General features: G+C 59.8%; 3 protein-coding genes across 23 annotated transcripts; 1 reads left to right on the top strand and 2 right to left on the bottom strand.

The window, feature by feature from the left end:
* The first annotated feature begins 6 nt into the window (after nt 1-6).
* NECAB3 (N-terminal EF-hand calcium binding protein 3) lies at nt 7-17,570 on the top strand. 21 transcript variants are annotated; one of them, XR_011530769.1, is made up of 14 exons: nt 996-1,203; nt 3,234-3,258; nt 4,828-4,936; nt 5,116-5,283; nt 5,974-5,999; nt 6,203-6,300; nt 14,294-14,430; nt 14,707-14,825; nt 14,964-15,043; nt 15,149-15,202; nt 15,724-15,836; nt 15,986-16,063; nt 16,404-16,648; nt 16,744-17,570. XR_011530769.1 is itself a non-coding variant. In XM_070588024.1 (14 exons), exons 1-14 carry the CDS (start codon nt 1,099-1,101, stop codon nt 16,770-16,772), a joined length of 1,233 nt encoding a protein of 410 aa, XP_070444125.1. In that variant the 5' UTR covers nt 999-1,098; the 3' UTR covers nt 16,773-17,570. The 21 variants fall into 21 exon arrangements, 15 of the variants coding, with proteins under 15 accessions (XP_070444134.1, XP_070444128.1, XP_008506565.1 ...); XM_070588024.1 differs by having other exon boundaries at nt 999-1,203; nt 16,557-16,648; XM_070588031.1 differs by having other exon boundaries at nt 1,009-1,203; nt 5,186-5,283; nt 16,557-16,648.
* ACTL10 (actin like 10) lies at nt 7,402-8,748 on the bottom strand (the record flags this gene model as incomplete). The annotated part of the gene is made up of 1 exon (XM_008508350.2): nt 7,402-8,748. A coding segment is annotated over one exon (1,224 nt), but the record flags the coding sequence as incomplete, so codon positions are not given.
* C21H20orf144 (chromosome 21 C20orf144 homolog) lies at nt 11,387-12,832 on the bottom strand. Its single transcript, XM_070588035.1, has 2 exons — nt 12,579-12,832; nt 11,387-11,852 (listed from the first exon to the last, which is right to left on the bottom strand). The coding sequence occupies exons 1-2, from the start codon at nt 12,816-12,818 to the stop codon at nt 11,445-11,447; spliced, it is 648 nt and encodes a 215-aa protein (XP_070444136.1). The 5' UTR covers nt 12,819-12,832; the 3' UTR covers nt 11,387-11,444.
* Nucleotides 17,571-19,118: the final 1,548 nt, after the last annotated feature.

The raw sequence follows: 19,118 nt of genomic DNA, 5'->3' as shown, positions 1-19,118 counted from the left end.
CTCTCAGGGTCTGCTGGAGGAGGCTCACACAAATGAGAAGATCCGCGAGGGCTTCTTGGAAGAGGTGGTGCTTGAGCTGAGAGCTCAAGGATAGTAGGGGTTAACTGAGCAGAGAGGGAAGTATAGGCAAAGGCCCTGGGGCAGGAGGGAGCAGGGTGCAGAGGACCTTTGAGAAGCCAGTGTGACTGGAGTCCTGAGGTGAGGGCCAGAGTGGAGAGAAGGTCAGTCTTGCAGTTATTCAGGGGTCAAGGACTCACTGGTGAGCCTAAGGCAGGAATAACACGTCCTGTTTTATATTTTAAAAGCTCTCTCTGGCTGCTGTGTGGAGGAGGGATTGAAGAAGGAGCCAGAATGCCAGAGGGGAGGGGGAAGAGTAAGACTGAGTTGAGTTTGAAAGTAGAGGGGAGGGTGACTGGGAGGCGGTCCACACCCGCCTGTTTAACCCTTAGGTGGTTCTCTGAGCTAGTCCCTATTGTAAGCCCTTTACGGAAATACAGTGACTCCCTGCAATAATGCTATGAGGTGCCCACTACCACGCCCATTTTGCAGACGAGGATACAGACACTCAGAGGTGAGGACACTTGCCAGTTTTCCCTGTAGGGTGTCATTCTGTTGTGCTGCAGGTGGCTTTGTGGACCCTATGATGGTGTGGGGCCTGCCCTCGTTGGGGACGCACAGCCCCACCCGTTGTGTCCCTGGCTTGTAGTACTCCCAGCTGGCCGTCGTTTACTCAGCCAGTCCCTGGTGGAAATGGCCCTTTGGGTGGCTCCTTCCTCCGCAGCGGCCACCCCTGTGGGAGGCTCTGGTGGCAGAACTGCGGAGGTGAACGGTATTGGGGTTCTACATGGCGCGGTCCTTGCCCACCTAAAGGCTGGCGTTTGCACCTTTTCCAAACGGGGAAACCGAGGGCCGCGGTCTCGGGCCGGCGGGGAGGGGCCCGCGGCGGGCCTGGGCCGTGGGCGGAGCCGCGGGGGGCGGGGCGCCAGGTCCGCGCCGGCGCCGAGGGGTGGGCAGGCGGGCGTCCCCCAAGTCCGCGGCGGCGGCGGAGGGCAGAGCGCGGAGCCGCAGCCGAGCCGGAGGCGAGAGGGTGGCGGCGCCATGGCGTGCGCGGGGCTGCTCACCGTGTGCCTGATCCGGCCGCCCGCGCCCGAGCCCCCGCGGCCCCCTGCTCCCGCGCCCGCCGGACACGCGCTCTTCCAGGACGTGAGTGGGGAGCGGGCAGGGGGCTCTGCGGCCCGGGGGTGTCGCTGTCTCCGCAGTGTCTCTCCAGGTCTCTGTCTTCTCTCTCCCTGCGTCTCGCCGGGCTCTCTGTCTGTTGCTGTCTCTCCTTGCGCCTGTCTCTGCGTCTCTCTCGCTCTGTTTTTCCCTGTCGCTGTGTCTGTCTCTCCCTCCAGGTCTGTCTGGGGCCCTGCCTGTCTCTGGGTCTCTGTCTCTCTCGCTCTCTCTCTGACCCTGCTGCCTCTTTCCGTGTGTCTCCCTTTATCTCACTGCCTTCATGTCTCCTCTCTCCTTGTCTCTGGTTCAGTGTTACTGCCCCTGCTGCCCCCCACCCCTGATCCCACCCCATCTGTGTGTCTGGTGGGGTGGGGGCTGTCAACTCTTGATCACGTGAGCAGTCTCTCTGTTCCTCTGTGGCAGTCCCAGGCTGGGCTGACCCTGGCAGGGAAACCTGGAAGAGTAAGCAGCCCCCTGACTTCCCGACCCAGTGCTGACCTCAGAGTCTTTTAGATCCGACCTAGGGCCTGTGGGGTCCCACAGTTGATCAGGGCTGCCCACAGTCATTCTCTGTTGTGTGTGCACCCCTCCCATGGGTGACAGGTGGCCCTGCAGCCCCCATGGGCACGAGCATGGAGCAGCCTGCCCAGGCCTCAGTCACTGCCCTGAACCGCTTGCCCACCTTTCACCCCATACTCAGCCCTGTCCTGGCCCTCTCATGCCCCAACTCCTAGAGGTCCCTGCCAGTGGGAAAGGCTGTACTCCTGCCCCCTCCCCACCGCCCCCCAGTGAGTCAGCACCTTGACCACAGTTCTCATGGCTGGAAAGGACCTGACTCTCCCGCTTCCCAGATGGAAAAACCAAGGCCTGAGGGGTTAGGGATATGTCTGAGATTGTGCGTGGAGGCAGGGGCCCACTAGGGTGTGGCCTCAGGTGTCCTCATTCCCAGCTTGGAACTGCTCGCCCCAGTATCTCCATCTGCCCCAGCCAGGCCACACTGGGCTGCTGTGTGACCCTGAGCCAGTGGCAGACCTTTCTGAGTCAGGCTTCAGGCTAGGGGTTAGATTCATCCCTGAGCCTCACTGACCCTGAGAAAACAACCAGAGGGGCGTGGCATTGAGGACCTGGAGCTGATAGGGGCTCTCTGTGCAGGCTTTTGCCTGCCCCTCCTTGCTAGGCCTGCTGGTCTCCCGTTTACTGGGCTGCTCTGGGTGACCTGGGAGTCTCTGGTCCCTGGGAGAGGCAGGGACCATGTCTTGACTCTGCTCCTCTCTGTCTATCTGCCTCTGTTGTCCTTCATCTCTGCTTCTCCATAAATACAGTCTGTCCACCCTTGCTTTCCACCACCCTCACTCCCTCCCCTGCGTGCACACATGCACATATGCACACATACAAATGGGCCTGCCCAAGGCTCTCACACTGAGTCAGCCTCGTAGGAAGCCCCAGCCCTGAAAGGGTTAACCCCAGGCTGCTCCCCCATATGCTGGTGGGAAAACTGAGGCACCACAAAGAAAGGACTAGCCGATGCCTGCATGTCAGGGTCTTCAGCAAGCACCCAGGGAAATAGCCCAGAGCGAGCAGAGTCTGGGAAGGACCATGGCCACACAGCAGAGTTGAGGTTCAGATCTGGGATAGGTGCCCAGCATCCTCAGGCTGCATCTTGGCTCATCTCCCCACCTTCCTCAAGCTGAGACTATGCCAAGGGCTGATGCATCAGACAGAACTTGGGATGGACACTGGGTGTGGGAGATGGGGGTGCAGGAAGTTGGCCTGGAGCACCCCCATGAGGCCAGGCCCCACAGGAGCAGTGAGAAAGTGTGGCCCGCTGTGCGCTCTTCCTGTGCCCCTCTTGTTGGAAAAACTCCTGTAGGGCCAAGCTGGGCAGGGGGTTGGGACCAGGCTGGGCAGGAGGAAAGGCGAGGCAGGGGGCAGGCTGGCCAGCTGGGGCCCTGGTGAGTTGGGCTTCTTGCCTCCCAGTCCGCACTCACAGCTTCCATCCATGCCCTTTTGTCCTCTAGGTTTTCCGCAGAGCAGACAAGAATGGTGAGTGTGGCTTCTCCTGGGTCCTGCAATGGGGGGGAAGGGTGGGGACATCAGGGAGGCTCAGGGGAGGATTGAGGGTTTGGGGGCACTGTCTAGAATGGAGAAAAATCTTGAGGGGAGCTGAATTAGGAGAATCATCAAGGCATCCTTCCTGGAGGAAGTGCTGTTTTGAGCCAAGTTTGGCACGATGGAGAGTGGAAGAAATGTGGTTTAGCCAGAGGCTGGAGGTAGGGGCTTAATTTCACGTAATGCCCTGGCACAGTGGTGGGTACTTCCCATAGATGACCTCATGTTGTCCTCACAACCACCAGCTAGATGGGAATTCCCCATTTCACAGACAGAGGAGGAGAGGCTCAGAGAGGTGAAGCAGGTTGCCTGAGGTCACACAGCCTGTAAGTGGTGGGCCTTGAACCCAAGTCTCTGATGCTTGGTCCCAGGCTCCCTGTGTGAGGGGCTTGGAAGTGTTGGGGTACGGAGATGAGGCCCTGTAGGGAGTTTTACTCTTTGACTTTTAGAGGGCTCAGCAACTTTCCATATGACCAACCATCTGGACCCAGGGAGGGCTTGGGCAGGATAAAGCTGGGTCTAGGGAATCAGCTCCTCCTGCCCTGGGTCCTGGGCAGTCTCAGACCCTGATCTGGGAAAACCTTGAAAGCTGAAGGTTTTCAGGCAGGTTGTGGCCCATAGATGGCTCAGAGCAGCCCCCTGTGCCCAGATTGGCCAGGCGAGGGTCTGAGCTGAGGCAGCCAGTCAGCCTTGGCCTCACTTCCGTCTGGAGTCTTCAGACCCTTCTGTGTTTCAGGCTCCTTGAGACAGGATCATGTCCCCACCCCTTGCTCCTTCTCCTTGGGTCTCTTCAGATTGGTGGAGACCGTTTATCCCAACCTGTTGATCAGGACACATGGTCCCATTTGGGTCACAGCGTTGTATCTGGGGAGGCTCAGTCCCTCCCCCAGCTCTGCTTCCCCCACCCCATCTGCTTAAAGACCTTCCAGGCCAAATCCCCAGTGTCTCTGGCCATCCTACTCATGTTCGTAGCCTCTGTTACATGCCCCCTGTGATGGGGAGGTCATTCCCCCTTGAGCTAGCCTGCTACTTCTTACAGGGGCTCCAACTCTTAGGAATATCTCATCTGCCTCTCTGTGGCTCCTCTGTGAAGGGCCTGCATCCTCCACCCTGGAGCCAGGCTGGCCAGCATGTAGGGCACAGATCTCAGCCTCCAAGTCCTCCAGGGGACGTCTAGGCCCTGTCGTGATCTGGTCGGTCTCAGGCTGTCGTTCATTTGTTTCTTCACTTGGCACACATTTATTGAGTCCCTACCCAATGCCGCTTGTGTACTGCCCTGTCCCTTGGGTGCCTGCAAAGTGGGCCCTGTTGCCTTCAGGGGGCACCTCTGGAGGCTCCAGCCCTTTTGTCACCAACAGCCAGGCCTCCCACCGAGCTCAGAATCCCATTCCACTTGGCTGGGTGGTTGTACGATGCTGCGAAGCCTTTGGGGGGCCTGGGCCTGGTGGCAGGGGTGCAGCCAGGGGTCAGGAATACCAACTCTGCTCCCTGCCCACCCCCCAGATGATGGTAAGCTCTCATTTGAGGAATTCCAGAATTACTTTGCTGACGGGGTTCTCAGTCCGGGGGAGCTGCGGGAGCTCTTCGGAGGCATTGATGGGCACCCCACTGAGTGAGTATGAGAAGGGGGATGAAGGAGCTGTGGGTAGGTGTGAAGCCGGATTGTCCCAACCCCACTGTGTCCCCTGCTGCCTTGGTTCCTTATGGAGGCCGGGGTGGGGGTTGCAGGGAGAAGGGTGCCAGGGCTTGGTGCCAACTTTACCCGCCTGCCCACCCCCTCCCTGGCTCCAGCTTTGCCCATCACACTGCTTCCAGCTGGGACCCCAAAATAGCCAGGCCTGAGTCACCACCCATGGTTCAGCCCACAGGTGCCCCCCCCGCCACCATTCCTGCTTCCTGCAGGGACCAGAGGATGCCTGGGGACAGCTGGGCCCCGCCTGCTTCTACCCATGGATGCAGGTGCATGAACACATTCACCCCTCCCCACGTGTGCTCCCACATCTACAGGCCTTGGCATGAGTTTGCATGCTTTCTTCCCCTGCTTCCTCACGTGGTGCACACGCATACACAGCTGTCTCTGCCTCTCACTTCCCTTACCCCCACCCCATCTCCTTAGAATAAATTCCACACTCTGGATCTGCATTCAAGGCTTCCATGCCCTCCATTGTTCTGAGGCTTGGGCTGGACCCTTTGTCTGCAGTGCTACCACCCCCGCCCCCCCAACAGCACTCCAGTTATATTTCTTGTCCTTCAAGGCCTAACATAGTCAGCCCCTCCTCCAGGAGGCCCTCCCTACCAAGTAATACCCCATGCCTTCTCTGGACTTCCCCAACCCTGGCTTCCCCTTCTCAGCTCTGACCACTCCCTTCTGGCCTGTGTCCATGTCTGTTTCCCCTGGCCTGAAATCCCCCTGGAGGCCAAGAGTAGGCTTGAGCTTGAGAGTGTTTGATGGGGCAGAGTACCCTTGCTCCCCTGGCCCCAAGGCCTCTGCCGACTGAGCAGCTTAACCTGCGCTGGAGGCAACAGTCGCCTCCTTGTCAGACTGAGCTGGGCAGGGAGCGGGGAGGAGCACTGGCTTCACAGTCCCACTTCACAAAGTCCCAGACCCAAGTCTGAGGGTCTGAAGGGCGCCTTCTCTTTTCCCTGCAGCAATTTGGAAACGGAGAAGCTGTGTGGTGAGTAGGCCCACGGGAGCTCTTGTCTCCTGGGAGCCTGGGCAGGTGGGTGTGATGAAGAGGCTGTTGCTGGTCTCCTGGTGGAACAGGATGGACTGGGCTCAGGATATGAGGCCTGGTTGGCTGCTGAGGAAGCCCAGGATGGGTAGGTGGTGGTGGTGGGGCGGTCCTAGGGAACCCTTGAGCACCTCCTCTGCCCGCAGACTACTTCTCGGAACACCTGGGTGTCTACCAGCCTGTGCTGGCTGCACTGGAGTCGCTGAACCGTGCAGTGCTCACCGCCATGGACACCACCAAGCTGGTGAGTGGAGGGGCTGGCGGTGGGAGGCTCAAAATGAGGGCAGGGATGTCTGCTGTGCTGTGGGAGTCTCTACCATTGCGGCTCAGGGCTGTGGAGCTAGAGGCCTGGGTTTAAATCCTGGCACTCCCACTTTCTGGCTGTGCCCCTTTACCTCTCTGGGCCTCAGTTTCCTCATCTGTAAATGGGATAATGACAGAGGCTGCCTCCATACCCTTGTTGTGACAATTAAATGAGAGTGAAGGCAGGGATTTTTGTCTATCTTGTTCTCTATTCCCAGCACCTAGAACTATGCCTGGCACACAGTAGGTGCTTAATACATGCAGCTGCTGCCGCTGCTACATTTTTATTACTGGCCAGCCCGAACTGTTGTGGGGTATCAAGCCCAGGACCCGGCAGAGAGAGGCTGCAGGGTGAGGCCTGCTCACGCACGTCCACAGGCCCATGCTGGTGTTCGCAGCCTGCTGGGGCATGGCCGGGCCTGAGGACGTGTGAGTAGGCAGGCGCGTGTGCACCCATGTGTTTGTGTGCATGTTTGGGCACGTGTGCGCACAGCATAAACAGTGCTCACAGCCAAGACTCCAGGCCCTTGGATGGTGACTTCAAAGAAACCACAACCCGCCCTCCCTTGGTGTGTTCCTTTTAAGACATGTCTCCACCTCCCTTTGTCCCCCAGATCTTCATGAGGGAGTGGGTGGGAGCGTGAGCAAGCCTGGGATCATGCCTGTCCCCTCTTTTACGCGAAGGGGAAGCTGAGGCCCTCAGCAAGTGGATGATCAGCTGAGGACAGGCTTCCCCTGCTGGTTCCTTTCCCGTGGGATTTAATAGCTTTTCAAGGGATCACCCTCGAGGCCTTGCACGGCATGGGAATCCAAATGCTCCACGATGAGGGGTTGGCATGTCACGATGACACAAGTGTGGGCATTGCCTCCCTTGTTGCCATGGAAACAGGACACTGGGGGTGAGCAGCTGGACTGGCATTCTCTGAACTGGAACTGGTTAGGGGGACTCAAACTGCAGGTCAAAGTGAGGACCCAGGCCCGACCACCTCATCCTGGCCCAGAAAGGGGTAGGGGGTGTCCCTCACCACACGACTCTGCCACCTGCAATGACTTGAGACTTTTATTTGGCACTCGATGCTTCTCATAGAGCTTCAGCTCAGCCCGCTGAGCCTCTGCCGCCCCCGCCCCTCTGTGGCACTGCTCGCTCCAGTCCAACATGACTGACTCAGTTGAACACTTCATACACCAGCCTGGAGCCACACTCCTGGTACATGGCCCGGGTCATCCAGTGGCATTGGAAGGAGTGCAGCGAGGCCACCATGGAGCCGCCTGTCCACACCGCTGTGCCGCGCTCAGGCTTGGCCACCAGGCGTGGCTGCAGTGCCCCATAGCCATGCCGCCGGCAGTGGGCCGCCAGCTCCATCTCCAGGCGCTCAGGAAAGCCTGGGAAAAGTGTGGAGCCACCAGCCAGCACCACAGTGTCAGCCAGCCGTTTTCGCAGTGTTGCGGGCACCCTCTGCAGTGCCCGGAAGGCCAGTGTGGGCAGTCCTGGCTCAGCCTGGCCTAGCAGACCCGGCTGGAAGATAGGCTCCGGGCAGCGGAAGCGCTCACTGCTGAGGCAGACAGAGCCTCCATTGCCTAAGCAGAAACTGGCCGGACGGTGGCGGGCGGGGTTATGGAGGTCACCCTCGAAGTCCAGCGATACATAGCAGCAGCGCTTCTTGAACTGGGTGATGGCCTTGCGGGGCAGGGCCTGCAGCTGTAGATTGGGGCACGCTGCCACCAGCAGGTCCCGCAGATAGCGTGACAAGGTGCTGCCTGCCACGTCCAGCCGGAAGGTGGCCTCGTGCCACGAGTGGCCGGCATAGATGGGCGTAGCGTGACACACACCTGCGCCCGCCTCCACAGCCAGCCCGCTGAAGGCGCCGGTGGAGCAGAGCGCCAACAACGCGGTGCTGGCCAAGTGGCACGCGGGCACTGCCAGGGCCTCAAACAGCAGCTCGGCCACGCGCTCGCGGCTGGCGGGCGGCGCGGAGGGCGAGTCGCTCACCAGCACGGGCCACTGTTCTGGGGACACCCGCAGGCCGCCCACCAGCAGGCGCTCCCACAGCCCCTCCAGCGCCTCCCAGTCCACCACCACGCCGTGCTTGATGGGGTGCGCCCGCGCCACGCCGCCCGCCAGCTCGCAGCCCGGCGCCCCAGGCAGCACGGGCCGGTCCCAGCTGGGCACCAGGCTGGAGCTCTTCAGCACCAGGCGCGGCTGGCCCTCGCCCGCGAAGCCCGCCTTGGTGAAGCCGGAGCCGTGGTCCACCACCACCGCCACGCGGCCCAGCGGGGGCGGCCGGCGGGCCTCGCGGCTCCTCGCCACCGACGCCACCCTCCGGGCTCCGCCCCGCCCTTCGGCCACAGGCTCCGCCCCCGGGAGCTCGGCCCCGCGCCCGCCTCTGCTGGCCTAGCCGAAGGCCGGCCTTTCAGCTCTCGGCTCTGCCCTCTGGTCCTGAGGTCCCGCTCTTCTGGCCGGAGGGGGTGTCTCCTTTCAGCTCTCGTCTCCGCTCGTAGGCCTTGAGGCCCCGCCTCTGGTTCAAGTGTCCGACTCCGCTCTCGCTGGGCTCCGGCTGCTGCTTGCCCTCTTCGTCCTCTTCTGGCTCAAGGGTCCACCTTGCACGAGGTGCCACCCTTTCTTTGAGGACTCGCCTCTGCTGTGCGGCTCCGCCCCCTCAGCCCTAGCGGAGGTGGATGATGACAGGCCCAGGCCAAATACTTTAAGGATAGTGAGAAGCCACCAGGAGCAGCAGAGCTCTGAGAATGAAGGGGCCTTGTGGCAATGTCATCAGGACATAAATACCCACTTGGGGACCCAGGAGTCCCGCCCAGCCCTTGAGCCCAGGTGGTCTGGTACTTCTCACCTGGGCTTGACAGTAGTTGTTCCTGGTTGTGGAGGTGGGAGGGGTGACCAGAGAAGGAAGGAAAAGAACTCGGACTCATTGTGACCTCAGCCCTCAGCACCTGCTGCGCTTCCGCAGCCCTCCCCCCCTCTGAAAACTCCCCGAGCCCATCCTCTCTCCTGGGACAGGGCCAAAGGCAGTGATTTTGGCATCCAGGGGTCTGGCCTCAGCCGCCCAGCACAACCAATCTGATTCCTTCCCCAAACCACTCCGGATTATCTGATATGCTCTGGCCAAATGTGCGGCCCTTCCCCTCTCAATACTGAGGAGAAAGCTCTTAATCACAGATCTGCAGCCACTCTTGAGGATCTCTGTGCGCTCAGCCTTGAGGGGCCCAGGCAGCCCACAGAGGGAGCCTACCTCCAGGGGCTTCCATGTATGGACTTCCGTGGGCCTGAGTTTGTGACTCAGTTCTGAAGCTGACTCACCGTGCCCACCCTGAGCAAGTCCTAATCTCTCTCTGGGCTCAGTTTCTTCATCCAAAAGGTAGTAATCCTCACGCACAGGAAAGAGGCCACCTCTAGTCTATGCATAGTCTCATTATTCTCTTTAGGACCACTTTGGTTGCAAGTTGAATATCCAGTCAGGTTAGCTTAGGCTAAAATGGTGATTTTGTTACAAAAATCTTGCATGTTTTATGGATGCTAAGGGCAAGGGTGAAATCAGGTTTCAGGAACAGATTGGAAGCAGCGCCTGACTGCAGGGCTGTGGGGAAACCCAGGATATGCACTGGCTCTGCAGTGTGTTCTTATTCTTCTAAAGACTGGCTTCAGCCTGTGCACATGCATGTAGAAAACAGAGCCTCTTACAGCTCATGAATTACAGTCCCAGGGAAGGAACTGATAGGACCAGTTTAGGCCAATCACTTATGGCCAGGAGGTGTGGCCACATTGAGGAACATGGCTACCTAGATTGTAACATGTGGATGGTAGCAAAGGGTCAGTTCTCACAAGCAGCAGGAGAGATGCTATGGATGGTGCAATCTCCAGCCTGGTGCAGGGGATGTGGCATGTTGATCATGTTGACACGGATGAAAACACATCTTCAGCAGAAGCTGAACCAGTGGCTTTAGTGAGCTGGGACGTTCACCCCTGTTGCGTCTGTCCCCAAAGGGGACATTCTGACATTGGTTGCCAGTGGAAGGCAGGCTGCAGGTTCAGCAGGGCTAGGGGAGCACTAGGGTCTGGAGCTGAGTTTGGGACCCAGGAAACTGAGAGGCAGCAGCTGGGTCCTGCCCGCAGGAAGTGCCAGGCCTCTCATGGGTGAATTAGGGAGGTGAGCCTCGAATTGGAGACCACAAGTGGCAGTATGGCCAGAGCAGGGGTGAGGGTGGAAGTCACTTGAGAAGCCCTAGAGGGGAAGACTGAGGCTGAGGGGCTGAGCCTGCACATCCCGGTAATAGGTTTGGGCATTTCTGTGGGCAGTGGAGAAGCAGTGTGAGCCTCTGAGCGAGAGAGGGACCTGCTCTACAGAGAGGGTAATGGTTTGGAAGAAGCCTTAGCCCACAATATGGGGAAGGGGCTGGGACAGGGTAGGTTGAAACAAGCTACCAAAGTGCCTTGGGGGATATCCTTTAGGAGTGAGGACTCAGAGGCGGAGGGACCCCGGCCTCTCCTTCTGGGTGCTCTCACAGGCAGAATGTGAGTCTCAGGCCTGCCCCTGCTGGCCGTGGAACCCTCACAGTTCTTCCTCAGGGTGGTGGCTGTTTGCCTGGGACTGGCCCTCTGCCCAAGACGGACTTGTGAATGCTGGGACTCTTGGAGATGCCAGCCCTCTGCTGGGAGCAGTCTCCTCCTCTTAGCGTGGCCAGCCTGGGTTTGCCCAGCTCACCTCCCTTGGGCGTGTAGACCTGGCAGGGTCTGTCCCGGGCCTGGAGTTGGTGGGGGATGGGATGGGGTGGTCTGGGGGGGCGAGGCGGGGACAGCCTCCCTCCACTGAGGCAGGGTGCCCCCTCCCTAGCTCGGGGCAGGGGTTCTGACTCTTGGGTCACAAGGAAGGAGAAGGCAAAAACAGCCTTGACTGCGGACCATGGCCGTTGCTCTGCCGTCAGTACGTCTTTTCATCCCTGCCTTGCTCTGGGCCTCAGTTTCCCCTCACCTGGATCAGCGCCCTGATGCCTCAGACAGAGCTAGCCGGCGCCAGGGTTGCTATGCGCTCTTTATTGGGCCGGGCCCTGGGGCCGGGGGGCCGGGCCAGGCGCTCAGGGCCGCGGGCAAGGGCAGCGGCGCCGCTTGCTCGGCTGCTCGCTGGCGGCGGCCTCGCGCTGCGGTGGGCTCTCGGCCGGCAGGCGCGCGTGGAGCCCGGGAGCGGCCCTGGCCCCGCCCCCCGCGCCGGCCCCGGGCCCGCCCGCCGCGCGCCGTCCTTCCTCCTGCAGCCGCGCGTCCAGCAGCAGCAGCAGGACCAGGATCTTCTTCATCTCGCTCGCGCGCGCGCCTTCGCGCCCTTCGGCGCCGTCGCCCGCTCCTCGCAGCATGGGCGCTGCCGTCCGGGAACCCATCCGGGCGCCCACCACGTCCTCGCCCGGCCTCCCCGGCTGCGCGCTGGGGCCTGCTGCCACCTCGGCCAGCTGCTCCTCCTTGTCCAGGGGGAAAAGCAGCACGATCTTGGTCTGGGGGTGGAGCAGGGGCGTGAGGGGAAAGAGCACGCTCCGCCTTCCTCCCCGGGACCCCTACCCACCCCTGTCTTGTCTCCCAGGACTATATCCCCTCTACGCTTCCGGGACTCTCGCCAGCCTCCCGTGCCCGGGAAGGGGATCCTCACCCTGCCTCACGGCCTGAGACCCCCCCATCTCCCCTCTGGAAACCCTCACCTTTCCAGGCTGACCTCCTGAGACCTCGCTCCCTTCCACGTTTATGGGATCTCTGCCTGTCCTCCCAGCCTTGATGTTGGGAACTTCACCCACCCCGGTCCTGGCCCAGGGCCTCTGCCCACTTCAAGATGGGGAGAAGTCGCATGTTTTGAGACTGGGGCTGGAAAGGGGGCATAGGGGAAATCCTCCTGCCCATAGCCCCACTGGTACCAAGTAGGGCTGATATCCCGTGCTGGGACCTCCCCCCATCCCTCTGGGGTTGTGAGAATCTCCTGCCCACTTTCCTGGGCTCCCAAGACTCATCCCCCTCCTGGTTTCTGGGATCCCTGTCCTCCCTTCTGGGCTTTTAGGACCTCATGCACACCCACATGGGTTCCTGGGACCCTCATCCTCAGCAGGGGTTCCCTAGGGGGTCTTTCATGCCCCTAGGACTTCTTCCCACAGGGCCAAGACTCCCAGCATCCCCTCCTGCCCACCTATCCAGGTTCCCCTGACCCCCGCCTGCCCCTGCCCCCTGGCACTCACGCTCGGCTTCTTCCGCTTGAGGTAGCTGAAGAACTGCTGTTTCCACTGGGCCGTGTCCGTGTCTGCTGGCTTCTCCGTGCAGGCCCGCTTGGGCACTTTGGTCCTCTGGTGGGAACTACTGTTTCCCATGGCAGGACTGGTCACCACTGGGGGCCACAGCCCATGCTGCCTCTGTCCTGCTCTCTGGCCAGGGGCCCCCTGCCCCAGCTCTGTCCCAGAGAGGCCACATTGTGACCTCATGGGTTGACCTCACCAGCTCCAGGCTCCATGTTCCTCTTCCCACAACCCACAGGTGAATATTGGCTCCATTTACTCTGTTTGTGACTTCTTCTGGCCTTGGCTTCTCAGCTGTAAAACTGAGCTAATGATCATAAATGAGGTGATGCTTGTAAGGTGCTTGGTGGTGAGTAGAGAGGAATTTCTGTGGCCTGGGTTTGAATTCTGGCTCTGCCACTAACTAGTTGTGTGACCTTGGCCAAGTAATCAACTGCTCTAGGCCTCACTTGCAAAATGGGGTCAATTATGGTTCCTGTAAGTTGTTATGAGGATTAAATGAAATTCTGCTTGGAACAGGGCCTGGCACAGGGTGGGTGCTTATATCAGCTGGGTTCTTTGGTTGCAACCCACAGAAACTGGTCAGTCATCTTAAGCGTGCGAAAGAGAATTTATTGGAAAGATTTCAGGTAGCTCACAGCATGGCCAGGAAGTCTGAGAACCGAGCTTGGAGAGAGGACAGAAATCACTGGCCTGTCTTGACAGGGCACTCAGCCTCTCCTCTGTCCCTTCCTCCCAGTTCATAAACCCATCCGATGGTTGAGCTGAGGCAGGTCATGAGCAGGAGACGAAGCTCCTGATGGATGGGACCTCTGGGGCTCCTTGTAGGAGGAGAGCAGGTACCTGGACCACAGCTCCCCAGGACTCCCGTTCGGGGCTGTGTCCTATGTAGGAATTAACTCATTGGAGCCTCTCAACAGCTCAGTGAGATGGCTGTTATCATCCCTGTTTTATAGGTGAGGAAACTGAGGCACAAGGAGGTGAAGGTAGTTGGGGAGTCTCTGAGCATTCCAAGTGGGCAGCACAGGGCCTGGTACATGGTTGGCTTCCCTGTCTCTTCGCCTGCCTTAGGAGGGGCTGGGAAGTGGCTGGTGATGTAGGTTGGGGTCAATGCTGGGGTGTGTGTTTGAGGACAGCAACTCGGCTGTCTTGTGTCTGCAGCTCCTAGTAAAAGATGCTCAGTAAATGTGGCATGGATGAGTGAGTGGATGAGTGCATGAATACAGATTGTGAGTTTGGGACCAGCTGGTGAGTATGGGGCCACATCACACCATCCTTTTGCCTCGTGTCAAAATTGGCCTTTGGTGCCTGGTAACCTGCCCCACCCCCCATCAATCTAACTGTGCCGGAGCCTCACTGGCTAAAGGTGGTGGCCTCAACCGGGAAAGGGCCTTGAGGCCCAGAGAATGGCAGATGCCTCCCTGTGAGTTGACCTCTCACCTCCTAGAAAGAGAGGCCAGGTCCAGACAAGGAGGGGGTCTGGGCTCTGCTTGCCCATGGAGCCCCTGTGCCCTCTTGCTTCTGGCAGGTCTGTACGCCCTCTGCTCTTCATGCAGCCACTGTAGCTCTGTGGCAGGGTGAGGGGAGCAGGGGAGTGGCTCCCCATTCAGAAATACATGCTTGGGGCCAGGAGATGCAGACCATACCCCCTCTACCCCTAGGAATATGAGCGGGCCTCCAAGGTGGACCAGTTTGTGACACGCTTCCTACTACGGGAGACCGTGAGCCAGCTCCAAGCCCTGCAGAGCTCGCTGGAGGGGGCGTCTGACACTCTGGAGGCCCAGGCCCTTGGCCCGCGGTATGTGAGGAGCCCTGCTGACCTGCAGGTGCAGTTCATGAACAGCCTTTCTCTCCACAGTGCAGGTCCCCAGCTGGCACTGCTTTCTGTAGTTCTAGCATCCTGGAGCCCAAATTCTTGTTCTTGGGCAGGGAGGCCAAGAAGGGGTACCTGGCTGTGAGGCTGGGCCTCAGTGTCCCAAGAAGCCTGTCTTATTCCACCCAGGCCCTGTTCTAGGGACCCACTCCTTGGCCCTGTGGATCTGGGAGCAGTGGGCTGACCTTCCGCTTCTCTTAGGTCAGATGAAGATAGTGTGGAGGTGCAGAGCAGGCCTCGTGGCAGCCGGCGGGCAGGGCGCAGGGCCCTGAGGAGTGTCAGCTGGTCACCCACCTGGTCTCCTGGCTCCTCTGACACAGGTGCACCTGTGGTGGGGTGGGAGGAGGGTCCAGGGCGGGTGCAGCAGCCCCAGTGCCCCCAGTGCCTGCTCTTCCACTGCTCCTCAGTTCATCCTCAGATGCCTCCCAAGCTGAGTCCCCCCGGACCCCCCACCCCAGGGCAGAGCTCAGAGGCTGAGTTGCAGTGGCGGCTCCAGGTCAACCGTCTCCAGGAGCTCATCGACCAGCTAGAGTGCAAGGTGAGCAGCCATGTAGCCAGCGCCCCGTGGGGGAGGACCTTCCTGGAATCCACCCAAGCCAAGCACACGCCGGGGGGCTTGGCCCACACTCTGTGTCCCTCACAGGCCCCCCGGCTGGAACCCCTGCATGAAGAGGAGCTTACCAAGGGGCCCGACTCGGTGAGTCTGGGAGAGGGACAGGCAGCAGGGTCCCAGGGGCCAGGAGGTGCTCATGATGTGGGGGGATTCGTGGGGCCAGCTGCCGACTCAGGCTCTGCATTGCACACACACATCCTTCCTCAAGCTTGGCTCAGCCCTCATCCCCCAGGCCTGGCAAGAAGGTGCTTTGTTCTGGCCCCCCTTGCTCTGTGACTCTGCAGAAATCACTGCCCCTCTCTGGGCATCAGTTTCCCTCATCTGCATTTCTGAAAGCTAGGTCTGGGGCAGTGTGGATGGAGGCTGGGGGAAATAGTAGGAAGTGGTAGCATATTGCAGCAGAGAGGGACAGTGACTGGCTCAAGGCAGCAACCTTGAGGATGGAGAAAGGAGGATGGAGTTAGGGATATTGGGGGCAGGAGCCCGGCCTCAGGGTAGGCCGGCTCTGGTGCAGGTCAAGAAGGACAGGGTCCTCCTGGAGGCCCCAGCCAGGCCCTCACGCGTGCCCTGGCCTGCCCCGGCTAACCGGGCTTCTCTCTTGCCAGCACATCCTTGTGGCCCAGAGGCAGATGCAGGTGGCAGAGGAAGCCCTGCAAGACTTCCACCGTGCCCTGTGCTGCTACGTGGACTTCACAGGGGCCCAGAGCCATTGTCTGCAGTGAGTCCTCAGCTGGCTGGTGGGCTGGCCGGTGTGGGGACGGTGAGGAGGGAGGAGTGCGGGGCCAGGGCTCCCATTAGGTGCCCCTGGCTGGGTGGGCAGTGGTGGTGGCAGCTGGGCCTGGCCTGGCCATCTCTTTGGCTCTGCAGTGTGTCTGCCCAGAAGATGCTGGATAATGCCTCGTTCACCCTGTACGAGTTCTGGCAGGATGAGGCTTCCTGGAGAAGGTATGAGTGGTGGTCTAATGGCTAACCTGTATTGAGTACGGGCCCTGGAGTGAGTCAGGGCTGGGTTCAAATCATCCTCTCCTCATCTGTGTGACCTCAGGGGAATTACCTAACCCCTCTGAGCCCCAGAGGCCTCCTTTCCAAAATGGGAGTGATAACAGTACCACCCTCGTATGGGTTAAATGAGATGACGTGTAAAGAACCCGACATAGTGTCAGGTACACAGTAGGTGCTCAATGAATATACACTGTCACCATTGCGCCACACCCTATGCCAAGTAACCCTCATATAACCCTCACAGCATCCCAGTGAAGTAGACGCTATTGTCCTCATTTCACAGAGGCAAAAACTGAGGCTCAGAGCCAACACGAGGAAGGACTGGAATCTGAATCCAGGCAGGGGGACTGGAGTGGGAGTAGGGAGCTCTTAACCAGGCGGTCTTGATCTCTGAGGGGCTGGCTCCAGCCTCAGCCCGCTCCACGGCCCTCCCCAGGCACCAGCAGTCTGCCTGCAGTAAGGCCTTCCAGCGCATCCTCATTGACCACTTGCGGGCTCCGGACACCCTCACCACTGTGTTCTTCCCAGGTGTGCTGCAGCCCCCAACCCTCTCCACAGCTCTGGGACCTGGGGAGGGGCAGTGGGGCCCTCATGGCCCCTGACTCCCAACCTCTGACCCTCAGCCTCCTGGTGGATTATGAATAATAACTGAGCCTGACCTGCGTAAGCCAAGGACCCCGGGGCCCTGCCTGCCTCCTTCTGGAGCTTCTGGACTGGTCAACTCAGCACCAAGACCAAGGATGCTGCTGCCTCCTAGACCCGAGGCCTGGCTTTCAGAGGCCTCCCACATGCAGCTGGTGGAGAGTCTCAGCCCAGGGATCAGGGACTGGGCTGCTTGCTTTCTATTCTTTATTTATCAGTGTATTTTATTGTTCGTAGCTTTGGCATTTGAGGCACTCTGGCCTCTGCCCAGCTCAGAAGGCCTGGATCCTGGTCCCCTCTGCCCCTACCTTGCTGTGTGACCCAGGGCAGGTCTTTTCCCTCTCTGAGCGGGCCTTAGGCCATCTGGCTGCCTAGTGGGTGCCCTGCTTTCTTCCTGCTGTTTTGGGGCCAGGCTTCTGTTCTTCCCCAAACAGCAGCAGAACCAGGGCTGATGCTCAGGGACCCCCCTGACCCCGAACCTTGACCCCTGAGGCTGGGCCAGATTTGTCTGCAGTGTGGAGTAAGGACCTGGGTGTCCCAATCACCCTCCGGGGCCAACAGGCTCCCAACTCTTCCAGCACCCACGGCTGCACCAGAGACCTCTGGAGGATCCTGGGTTGGTTTGCATGTTGTTTGCATATCATTTGCATGCTCATGCCCACCCATACTCAGGGCCCTATGGGAAGCCCCAAGGTGATCTTGCCAAGTAGCAATAATTTGGACCCAGAGTCACCTGCTGCCCCTTATACCTCTGATCCCCAGCCCAGGACCCCAGCACAGAGGCAATAAAGGCAGTGGTCACCTCTGGTGTCACATCCTCTTTCTCTCCCTCGGCAAGAAGGCCAGGCTGTGGAGCCGGTTTGCATCTCAGAGCAGAGACTGAAGGCAGGAAAGCTTCCTTAAGAAACCAGTGGCCTCCCATCTCATCTCCCACACCTGCAGATGGTGGGCACTTGGTCACGGCTGACCTGGGGTCCCCCTAGGCAGGACTCTCCCACTCCACACACTAGGCCATGGGGTCTTGTCTAGGAAAGAGAAGTGGACAGGGTCTCTGCTTTCTGCCCTTCAAAGTCCGCAGGGGTTCTAGCTTCACCCCCCCACCCCCGCCCCCTTGCCAACAGGAGGGTCTGATACTAACCAGGACAGAGCACAGAGCCTTCTCAGGGTCCCAGTCAGTGTAGCTGGATTCTGTGTGGATCCTGTCCCCAGACAGAAGCTCCCCAGCCTGCCTCACCCCCTTCCAGGCTGGACTTGTCACCAGCCGTGCCCCCTGTAGAGCTGCAGAGCGCTTCCAGGAGAGTAGTGGCCAAGCTGGCCAGCCACTGGGGGACCCTCCTTCCAGCCATCTAGGGGGGAGGGATTGGGGGTCATGGAGGGAGGTGACCAACACGGATGAGGGGTCTAAAGGGGAGGCACATGGCACCACAAGAGCACAGGATGGCCTCTGACCTGTCGTGGCGGCATGTTGGGGTCAGGGGTGTTCAGGCAGAAGAAACGTGCTCAGGCTCGGAGCAGGAGGAAAGCTTGCCTCCCTGAGCTGAAGGAAGCCCAGCAGCAGGCTGAGGCTGGGATGGGGGGAGAGCAGGCTGAAGGGGCAGGCGGGAGAGTGGGCCGAGGCTGGGGTGGGGAGGCGGCAGGGCCTCGAAGGCACTTCATCCTGAGGAAGCTGTGGTAGGTTTAAGCGAGGTGGGTGGCCAATGGGCTGAGTGCCATTTCACCAGTGTCCTGAGTGCCCTGGTGGTGCCAGGTCCTTGCTGGGGGCTGGGGCATGGCTGGGAAGGCAGCTCAGATGGTGGCAGCTGAGGGTGGACATCCTAGTCTGGGAGTCCAGGCAGAGTCTTGCCTGAGGTTTCTCCCCGGTGACCCCTGCAGGAAATCAGGCTTGCTGGGACACACAGCTGCTCCTGCCGGCCTGGCCACCTTGGCCAAAGAACCAGCACAGGGGTCCCTGGTGGCTCCTTGGCCAGCACTATACCTGGCTGCCCTCCTGCCACCCCACTTCCCAGACTCCTGGCAGTTCCCAGAAAGTGCTGCCAGCACCTGAATACACAGCTCTGGACGGGCTTGAGGAGGTTTCAGGGTCTGTCCTCGTTAAAGAAGCAGCCCCTCCAGGAGGAAACAATCCTGCTTTCTGTCCTGTGTTCTAATTCCTTCTGTTCTGTTTCCTCCATAAAACAGCAACAGCAAACTCTCAAAACTAAAAACCTTCCCATTGCCATCTTTGAGCAAAGACGCTGAAATCCTCAAGCTGACACCTCTCGAGTGCCTCCGTAGAGCTTGCCTGCCTCACTCTGCAATGGAGTTCTGAAAGTTCTCACCTTTTAAAAAAATAAGACAGGCTGTGTCCTCCCTCCTG

This window comes from Equus przewalskii, chromosome 21, assembly GCF_037783145.1.
Source record: "Equus przewalskii isolate Varuska chromosome 21, EquPr2, whole genome shotgun sequence".
Taxonomy (NCBI): Eukaryota; Metazoa; Chordata; class Mammalia; order Perissodactyla; family Equidae; genus Equus; species Equus przewalskii.
This window is presented reverse-complemented; position numbering and strand designations above follow the sequence as displayed.